An 11,191-nucleotide genomic window follows, 5' to 3' on the forward strand; every position below is an offset into this window, starting at 1 on the left:
TAAATACATTCAAGATTGTTATTGAGCCTCTGTCACAACGGTCCTGTTGCATGGAATCTTCCCCTGTCCATTATCATACTATATCAAGCCTATCATTGTAGTGTAGGTAAGCTAAAAGTCATAAAAAAGTTAACACGTCGCCACTCTATCATGCTCCAAATAACATGGTAGAGGTCCCAAACATATTGTAACTGGCAGTGATTTAGAGTGCATGATTTTCTCTGCCACAGATTTATTTTCGTGCAAACCTGTATATAACGTTTAGGTTCAATTAGGCTCCAGAAACATGGTCGGTTCAAAGATAGGTTGCAATTGCAAAACAATTGCTTTGGGCCTGTATTGCCGTAAACAGATCGTCAGTCTCACTACGTCGCCTTACATGTGAACCATACTGATTTAACATCGCCAAGGCTTAACTATATAGCAAACTTCTAGTTTCTCACTAACCGTGTTCAATCATTACATCCATACCTGATAAAAGCATATAAACGACCACAATGGTCGCAAAACAGTCATATTAATATTTCAGTCTAAAGCGTAAAATATATGGTCATCTTATTTGCAAGACTTGCAAAAAAATTAAATGCCACTGTTGTGTTCAGCTTTTTTATTGGTGTTTTTACTTCGTTATAAGACACTTTAGGTCATATAGAGACTTTACAGCTTTAATAGTAGAGGAAGTCCTCAGGTGCTGTATATAAACGGACACCTAGCTTTTCTCACATGAAGAACCCGAATACGCTGGTGAGACACGAACCTAGGATCAGGAGCAAGTGGTTAAAAGTCAACGACCTTAACCATTCGGCCACGTGCGGCCCGATCGTAGCGCATAAAGAATGACAGGACATGTCAATATAAAAGAGCTTGTTTTATTTAAATTTACATGAAACTTATGAAATAAGAAATACCCAATTAGTGAAGTGAATCCGAACTTTAAAACTGCACGTTGTAGAATAACAGGACTCTGAGTTGGCCACCCGTACCACCTGGTTGAAATCTTTTGTTGGCCAAGATGGCCATATGCTGATATTTCTAGTGATGAATATTTCTCCTGAAAATAGTTTGCAAAAAAATTTAATATTTCTATAATTGTTAAGATATCAAAGAAAAACTGGGCATATTTTCTTAAGTTGATGTTTCTTCAGCCGAAACATACTGGTGTCACAAGATATAGTTTATAGTTTTCTGTTCCACAGAATAATGTTGCGACAGAATTTGGATATTTAAAGAGTATCTCTATCGGATGTATTGAAAATTTGATGTAAAAGGTAGAGCCGCTAGAACATAGAACAACTTCCATAAATTGATTTAGGACTGTCTGTTTGTAAGAGTTTTCTTCAATATAAAGTGGTAATTTTGGACATAAAACGATAATATTCAATGCCGAATTCACGGATAAAAACAAAAATATGACCGTTTCTTTACATTTGCGATTGAATAATGGTATATCTATGCAGAACACAATGTATCAAGGGAAATAACGAGTGTAAAACTTTGGAACTAGGATAATCTAACTTTATAATTATATTGTTTTATTTCTACTCTTTACAGATTAAATAATGACTGTAATTTATGTTTCATTATTTTACTTTCGTATTTCTACTTTGAAAAGTTGCACAGACACTTGGGGTATGGAGCTTAAAACACCTTTAAAATCCAAATAAAATGTATATCTGTCAGGTGTTTGAAGGTGTTTTAAGCTCCACACCCCAAGTGTCCATGAAAAGTTGCTTTCTGGGTGTCACAACTGCTAACAAAGACTGTAATATCACACAAAGGCATAAAAACAGACAAAATCTAACCTGTATCAGGATTAATGACTGCCTCTGGGAGCTCGTTCAAATCAAAAGTCCACGTAAGGACATGCCATACAGAACTGAATGCTCGGAAATGTTCCGTTGGTTGTGGATAGTCCATGTTGAAAATCGTGTCACTGCTTCCACCGTGACCAGTGCGTGTTCCATATGTATCAATTATATTGTAATCTGATTGGTCATAGCATGTAGGTGTCTGAAAACACGCCCCTAAAATGGAAATAAGTCTTAACGCCCCTAAAATGCACATAATTGTCTTAAAACACGCCCGAAAATGACAAAAAAGTCAATGAAAACAATTTCAAAGGAGTTTGCTTTAGATGATAATTCACCTAATGTGACCAAACGGACAAAATGCTATGTTGGACAAAGCCAAAATTATAAAGCACATGCCACATTGTCATGTATTGAATGATTTCTATGTTCTTTTTTCAAGCTTAAATTTCGGTAAATACATTCTCCTGCTTTACTGTGATAAGTTTTCATCAGTTGAAAATTGCCCCCCCCCCCCAAAAAAAAAAAGAAAAAAAAAACAACTAACTAAAAAAGACATCAAAACAAGAATCAAAAAGGGGAAAGAAAAAATCTCCCCCCCCCCCAAAAAAAAATAAGAAAATAAATACCCCCCAAAAACAACGACAACAACAACTTACATAAGGTAATGCTGAGATTATGGCATACTTCCCTGTGCCTTCTGTCATAAACACATAAGCTCAAAGTGAAATAGTAAGAAAATTCCATATTCAAATCTTTCCCAACTTTAACCTCTCCAGTAGCTACAAAAAAGAATGAAAACAATGAATGCTTGCAATCTGATTACACAACCTAAAAAAAATGCTATGCTTAAGGATCTAACGGACACTTGTGACCTTTCAAACAGCTAATCAGTGGCCGCTTTCACGTATTTAAAAGTCTATATTTTTACGGTTGGGAATCTAGAAACGCATACATGATATTAATGATTACAAAGTACTACGGGTAACCTTGAATCAACGCTTAGATACCAAAAATGTTATAATCTAAAGTTCTGCAAAAACAAATATTCGACAGATATACTGAACTGTTTAATTTCAAAAATCAATGATTTTTCTGACTCCACAGATGTTGACGTTTTTTGTAAAATGTTTCTGTATCATGGTTGATATGATTGTTTTGCTTAAAATAGCCTAATTGGAAAATCTAAATTGGCTAGGTTGCGAAAATGAGTTACTGACGATCAGATTTATACGTCTAAACTTAGGTCAGACTGTGAATGCTAGCTGCAGTAATCAACCACCGATGCAATAAGTTTACAGCTAATCTGGGGGCATTCAATGCCAAGTGGTAAAGGTCGTTAATTTCATACCACTCGCCTTTCACTGCTGTGGGTCCGAATCCCGCCAAGAATTTTGGATTTTATTTTGAGAAGAAACTATCCACCAGGCTTATGTTCATGAATAATAATGTCTATCTCATACAGATACATTTCATTTTAGAACAAAATCATTGTTACATTGGTATTGCAAATATTTCAAATAAATTAAACTGAAATAGTTTAGTACAATTAATCTATGATATATTGAATTAGGATCGGTTTGAAATAATATTCTTCCATTTTGTTGAATATTGTAGTGAGTTGCATTTTAACAATGCTCTCTATTGCTCTTTACATTCATATTTCACATTTTTTCTTTCATGTAGCATATTAAGGAATCGAGATATCTTACACCAGTTCATACTTCATTTGTTATATTTAGTTAGATCATTACAAAAATGGTCATTTAAAAGTATAGAATACAAGCATTTTCACTTAATTAACTGAGGCACGGAATTTGATTAGTAAATGCTTGACCAAAATACTTCTTAATATATTTACATGTGTCCAAATAGAAGAGATCGTATGTCCCGTGTATGTATGAATTCCCCGGTCCGCTGTTCTGACGATATCGTATGTAATCATAATCGTTATTGTCATCAAGAAAGGACGGAACCAATGTGTTGATAACGGTTCCTATACCAGCCGTGTCGTGGGATACACTAATTGACGACCCCGCTGGAAAGTGCCATTTAATTGTATATTAAAGACGATACATTTGCTTCTTGTATAAGAAGGCAATAGAAAAGATATCTGCATGTCTGCTTCATATTTTGGGATAATTCTACTTATTTGCCTTTTGCATGAACATAAGATCAAAAATGCAAAAGTGTCACAAAACTCATGGACATGGACTGTACATTTAAAAATGTTTTATATGTATTGGATGCAGTGAATTTTAACTGGGGGTAAACTAAACACAGAGTAACAGACGATAAACAGAAAGAAAAGAAGAAGAAAAGAGATCCGTTGGTAAGGCAATTACATTTTGATGTTTTTGTGAAAGTACAATGTAAACTTTCCATTTTTCCGGTTTTTTAACTGATGCATCAGATAAGTCGTTTAAAAATGCTTTATTTATTGTTGTGTTTAAAACGGAACTAAACAAAAATTAAGAGAGAGAAGAACTATAAGACACTTTTGAAATCAAATATGGCATTTTATTTATTCCAATGTTGTTCAAATGATATGATAGCCACAACAAATTTTAAGTTGCATACAAGGAGTTAACGCATTTATGAAAAAGTTGCATTTTTCGATATCAAAAATACAACTTACAACTGTAGTAAAATGTTGGCGGATTGGCAGCATATACGTTGACAGTGAACGATCCAGAAACGGCACCATCTGTTTCGTATCCACTTCTAGAGGCAGTTACACCTACAGTATGAGATTCACCACTATTAAGACATCCGTCAGCGTTGCATGTTGGACCACAATTAGGTGATGTACATGTCTTCTTTTGAACGGTGTTACCTGTGTTTAAAACAATCATCATTTTGTTTAAAACTGGACTATGGAGATGTTTATAACTAAAAAGCAACCGATCATAATGAGAAATAACGGACCTCGGGTTTGTGGCATGTTTAAGATGATTTTCAGAGATATTATATGAAAAAACAATGTGATCAATTTGTGTCTTAAACGATCGCAAATAATACGTATGCTTTGAATCAAATTAAATTTAACAGAAAAGTAATAAATGATCCTAATGGTTCTAGATCACACAACACACCCGAGCACTTCACCTAGACCAGATTAAAATACTGGTAATATTCATGTTTTCCTAGATCATAGTTCAATGCAACATAACCAAAAGAATAATTGAAATAAATATCATGGGCGTAATGAAGCTCAAAAAACATTGAACGTTTAAACAGAGACGGGCATCCATCGACCTGAAAAACTCACCTGGCTACTTTGTGGTCAGATGAGTAAAAAAAGAAAAAGAAAAAAATTTAAAACTCTTTTCTTTCAAATGAAATGAAATGCGTCAAATTTGGCTATAACAGTTTTGAGAAGAAATTTCTGCTTATGATATACCCTACTTAAGACTACCCTTGCAAAAAGATCTTTCTGCTATCAGTTTCTTTTGTAAACAACATCAAAAACATGATTCGCTTTTTTTATTTCAGTGGAAACATGATCGGCAAAAAGGATAGCCCCACTTATCAATTATTAATACCAACATGTTTAGTCAAAGTTTTTTTTGTTTTACTCTTTATTTGGTTCATACATAATTTATTTTAGTTCGATTATGTTGAAACACATATAAGTTTATAGACACACTTTCGAATCCGTTCCTGGAACCAACCTGTACACAGCAATGAGTGTTAATTTCTTACACAAGGAAACAACGTTTGAATCCATGCGGCTAGCAATCATTATGTTACTACTCCGACGCGTTTACCCCTTGGCCATTCCGCCACAACTTTTCATTTGATCCCACTTTTGAAACCAATGATATTCTAATCAACAATAAAAACCAGTGATTTATTTTTCTGTTGGCAAGACAAATTTCTTGAAACAAGGTGATTCACATTGTACAAAAATAGAAGGTGAGAACGTTGTTAAAAACTGATGTCTGTGCATTTATTTTTGTGAGTTTGATTTGTGAATTAAGTATAACATTTAATATTTGAACAAGATCATCAGAATTTTAATCTTTACAATTAAATTCCTCCAGATATATTTTATGCATGCTCTGCCAACATCAGATGAAATACTATACTATCTTTTTAATAATCAATATTTGAAAGTTATAAAACATATTGTTTGATCATGTACATACAACATGACCAATCAAGACCGCGGTAAGCCTTGATAATATCCATTTATTAAGATATTCACCGATAAAAATCTGGAAACAAAGTGATCCCGCGGAAACATTAATCACCACAGTTACATGAAAATTGCAGACTCTGTTTGATTGAGTCTGTACATGAGGGATAATGAATAAGTGCAACATCCCTTACGCCCCCTAGCACCTGCTTGAGCGGAACTCAATTCTCAACACTTAATAGCGCTGGCATTAATGATAACGAAGGACCAGAAAAAAGTATAACAAACACTGAAGTTAAGTACGGGGCAACTTCACCACTTCTGTTTAGTTGCGTTGGTGGTTTTAATAGAGGGTTTTTACATTATTCAAAACATAGAACGGATACAATAAGTTCATATTTTGGTAATTTCACTTTCAAATTATGAAAGTATTATTTCGTTGTCAACTGAAAAGCATGATATAAAGTTTGTATTCACACACTGATAAACCCAGTATTTCGTATGTAAGCATTAAAAAACTGTTAAATATTTCATAGATAACTTGTATTACCACTTATCTGAAAGTTTCCTGAAGAGTCTGAACTTATTTGGAACTGGTTACACGCAACATTTGTGTATTCATGCCTATAACACGTTTTCGACACGGAATAAGAGCATGTATTCTGGTTATCGTAACCACAGCTATAATATCGTCTGGTGTAACACGTGTATGCGGTAGTGTATCGTACATAGCACGTGGCCGAGATGCTCCACATGTTGTGTGTCCCATCATAGTTCTCATGTATACTGACAGATCCTGGGTTGTTGTCGATTGAACTGCCATCTACAAAATTACATTAATTTATTTGTCATAGCGATATTGTGCGGGCACTATGTGAATGTTATCGTAAAAACTAGCTCCTCTTTTTCAACAAGAAATATTACGTGACCACAAATGCAAAACGAACAAAGTGACCTTCACCAACGAATGCCATTTAAAAGATAACATTTTTGCGATTTTTTAAAACAAGTTTTGTGTTTCAATAATTTTAAGTGCAAACATCGTCTCACAATGTCAGCATTTTGTTCAATATTGTTGTTTTCGTAAACATTTAAAAAGTATTTACCTAAGCGCTGAGTGAGCGTAAGACGAACATGCACATTTTCCTCGCCAAACTTGTAAGTCTACCGTTTAAGGCTAATTAGCCTATGTTTATAATAAATTCATACATTATAATCTCCCTCTGTAATACATACACACTTATAAGGATTTTGAATTAGACAGTGTGATCTTGACTCGAGAAAGTCCAAAACTATGCATTGCACATTATCTCAGTAATATAAGTATTTCTGCCAAATAGAATTAATTTCGTAATATTCACGCCCTGCAAACTGTCGCTCCACTTCAAAATTGTGGTGTACGGTAAAACGAGCGAACGGAATTTCCGAGATAGAGCGGAATGCCTATTTAAACGGATAATTGTAAGTGTTGTTTATGTTTTGTCTTGTTATTCATTTAAGTTGTTATTTTTCGAAAAACGGAAAAATGTAGTTCCGTGTAGGATTGTTTTACGCTTTCAATGATCTAAGCTGTTACAAAAACAAAATTATATTAAGCCCGGGAGAACTTCCACTCGTTTTACCGTACACCACAATTTGAAGTGGAGCGACAGTTTGCCGGGTGTGATATTGGTTTAAAAGAAACAGAGCGGACACAAAATTTTGACATTGATACAAAATTACTAAGTGTGACCTTGACCTGATAAAGGTCAAACTTGCGCTCTGCACATCGTTTCATTTTCGTTAACATTTTTGCTAAGTAGTTTCAATTTCCTTCCACCGGTTCAAAAGATACAGACCGGACACGAAAATCTGCTAACAGACGGACAAACGGACAAACAGGTACATTACAATATGAGAGAGAGAGAGAGAGGGAGAGGGAGAGAGAGAGAGAGAGAGAGAGAGGGAGAGAGAGAGAGAGAGGACATATGCAAGTTTTTCTATAAAAACACGGGATTTCTTTTAACGCATGGTATTAAAATTGCCATAATTCACTCGAAAAAAAATCAAAAATCCTTATTTATTGACAAAACTTGAATATACTCTATTTATTTTCTGCACTTCCAGTAAACCAGTTTTTTTAATATTCGATCAACACAAAGAATCAAATTTAAATACATACACATGTATAATATTATATATTCGTAAAAAATATTTATTACTATTATCATTATAATATTTAAATTTACTAACCGGAAACTGTAAAGCAGACAAATACAATAACTAAGCCGACGAAAAATCCCATTATAAAATTTTCTTAAAAGACATGTTGTTTGTTATGATAAGTTCTAAATTTCAGTTGAAAACTTTAAAGGGTATGTACAATAGGTAATAACAAAATGCGATGACGCATATACAGGTGTCAATAGCGTATTATATTTCAGGTAAAACAAAAACGCTTAAAATAAAATGGTTCCATATGGATAAAATCTCTCTTTTTATTTTTTTTTTACTTGTATGAGGCATGTACCGAAAAACCCTCTCATTTTTTTTTGTATATGCATCCATGAACTTATACAAAGACCGTGAACATACGGACAATATTTTATTATATTTAATAAATTATTTATTTATTTTATTATTAAGGTAAAAGTTTAAGGATCTTAAAATGGCTACTGGTACAGACCCGGAAAACTTGCTTACGGCAGTAACGAGGTCCCGTCAGGTTTCCGCTAAATAGTTACTCAAAAGCTAGATATTCCCGTCTGTAACGACAGCCGGATGTTTGATTATTTTTCTTGCATATTAAACTTTAATAATCTTATTTCGGTAAGAAGTTACAAAAACTTATATTTTTATGCAGCACGTTATTTACTTATATAGAGGATATTGAATAAGTGTAGTTTGTATCATAGTTTGGGGACCTTTCTGTTGAAAAAGTGTCAGAGTTAAATCGTATACATATACATGCACAGTGCGGTAACTGGAGTGCAGGTATCAGTTACCCGCACTCCAGATCATGCCCGTTGATTGGCTCATTTTTGCTGGGGTTTACATATTGTGACGGCAGAGAAAGGGAAAGCGGCAGATATATCATATTCAGATGCTCGATCATTGGTTACTTTTTCCCGGGGTTTAAAATTGTGACAACATGGAACGTGTTTTTATGTTTGACTATGATACAAAAGAGAAAGAACACCAAAACACTGGGCAACCTGATTTATACTCGGGGGCTACGCCCCCTCGTACAAATCAGATAGCCTCGTGTTTCGGTGCTCTTTCTATTACTTAATACTAAATTTATTGAACGTGTTGAATAAGATCATATTATGCGAGCCTCTGTTTTATTCAACGAGTTCAATAAATTTAGTATTGAATCTACACGAATATTATATTCTATTTATCACATATATAAAATAAGAATAGTAAACTGTTAAAATAAGTAATTTTTCAATGACGCGCCCATAGTGTAACACTAACATTTGCGCGCTTTAACGCTATGTTTACATATAGCGCAAATGACGACACGTTAAAGTGTTATTACACTACAGTAGTGTAATATCGTTTTTATAAAATGGCTTTATTACACTCCTGCTTCGCTGTTTATGTGATAAAAAAGCTTATGACTTTACAGCTTGATTCATAACAAAACGTGACGTCATCTTATGAACGCAATTCATTCATTAAAGGCTTGCAGGAATGACGTCATTTAAAGCACGCTGTCTGTCTTACACGTGGTTAGTAATTAATACATTTTTTCCTAGCACCATTGTAAGCAGTAGATAAGCCTGCCTGATATGCAAGACTTATAGAATGTTTTACAAAATACCTTAGATGAGCTTCTTATGGATATTGTTCTATATAGTTCACATTTACGAGAATAATATATTTCGAACGAAAGGTTGAAAAATATTATATCATTATCAAAGAAAATATACCGTTTGCTTAGCAATATTTTGAAATGTTGTATTTTTTATATTAATGACGATTTCATCATGAACAATTAATCACTTAATTGCATATGAGTTAATAAAAAGACACGCCAGTCATTACCACCAATACGCACGTTCAGAACACAAGTTTCCTACTAAAACGGGTACTGTAGACTCGGCAGAAATCGTACTGAAACCTTTTTTTTTCTGGTTTAACGCCGATCGTTTTACACATGTTTCGGCCATATCTTGGCAGTCAATCTAACTTACCGACTTTCCTTGATTACTTTAATGTTATTAACAATTTATCCGTAAGTGAACGGAATACCACTCGAAAAACATAAAATTTGAATCTCTTACATAAAACATCTAGGGCACTAACAAAAAGATATGCAAAAGATGATTTAAAAAATATACACGGAAACAAGTTGAAAACCGTGTTTTGTGCTATTGTTAGCATGGTTTGAGTGAAAAACATGAAAACGCTTTTCAGTTTTGAGTCATTTTACAAGTTACAAGTAGAATTATTATTCTGGAAAAACAGAGTAAGCAAATGACTGGAAATTTTACACACAATTTATTGGTCTACACCAAGCTTACAATAAAACAATATATGCTACATAAAAGACGAGAGACGAGAGAGTTTTCAAAAAAGCTTTACAAGCTTCCTACTCAATCCGTAAATTTTATTTTATTAATTTATTATGTAAATGTGTGGATTATTATTGTTTAAACTAATAAAACAATATATGCTACATAAAAGACGAGAGACGACAAACATAGTAACTGTTTTGAGCTTTTATTTCGAAATTACATCACTCAGACAAAGTTATACATTCGATGACATGGATGCTTGTCTTGATTTAATTTTAAGTTTTAATTGTTTCTACTTTAAAATAAATTAATTTGTTTGCAGATTAAATAAATGATTAAAAACTAAATTATAGCACTATTGATTAAACAAGCACACATTTTAGAAAAAAGATACATGAAAATTAATAAATTAATTTAGAGAGAGAGAGAGAGAGAGAGAGGGGGAGAGAGAGAGAGAGAGTATTCCCCATATTACCGTGATGGTTATTATATGATTTTTTGTTTTGTTTTGAACAATATTTTAATGAATGTTATATGACATACATTTAGAGTTTGATTAAAGTTTAAACAAATGATTAAATTAAATAACGCATTCAATGCAATAAATGAATGATTGACCTTGACATTAAAGTAAGAAAAGATTAAACACTCGTTGTTTGGAACAATTACACAATACGTTTTACATTATATGTAAAAGTTTAATGATTGTAAAATTTCATCTCTACTACAACTATTCA

At 33.3% G+C, this 11,191-nt stretch overlaps 1 protein-coding gene across 1 annotated transcript; it reads right to left on the minus strand.

Moving 5' to 3' along the window:
* Positions 1-908: 908 nt before the first annotated feature.
* Positions 909-8,314, minus strand: LOC132743820 (uncharacterized; the record flags this gene model as incomplete). Its single annotated transcript, XM_060732388.1, has 7 exons — positions 8,182-8,314; positions 6,500-6,772; positions 4,447-4,644; positions 3,670-3,846; positions 2,468-2,590; positions 1,803-2,024; positions 909-1,051 (listed from the first exon to the last, which is right to left on the minus strand). Coding segments are annotated over exons 1-7 (1,188 nt in total), but the record flags the coding sequence as incomplete, so codon positions are not given.
* Positions 8,315-11,191: the final 2,877 nt, after the last annotated feature.

The sequence above is a fragment of the Ruditapes philippinarum genome, unplaced genomic scaffold (genome assembly GCF_026571515.1).
Source record: "Ruditapes philippinarum isolate M1 unplaced genomic scaffold, ASM2657151v2 ctg412_1_1_1_1, whole genome shotgun sequence".
In the NCBI taxonomy this organism is placed as follows: domain Eukaryota; kingdom Metazoa; phylum Mollusca; class Bivalvia; order Venerida; family Veneridae; genus Ruditapes; species Ruditapes philippinarum.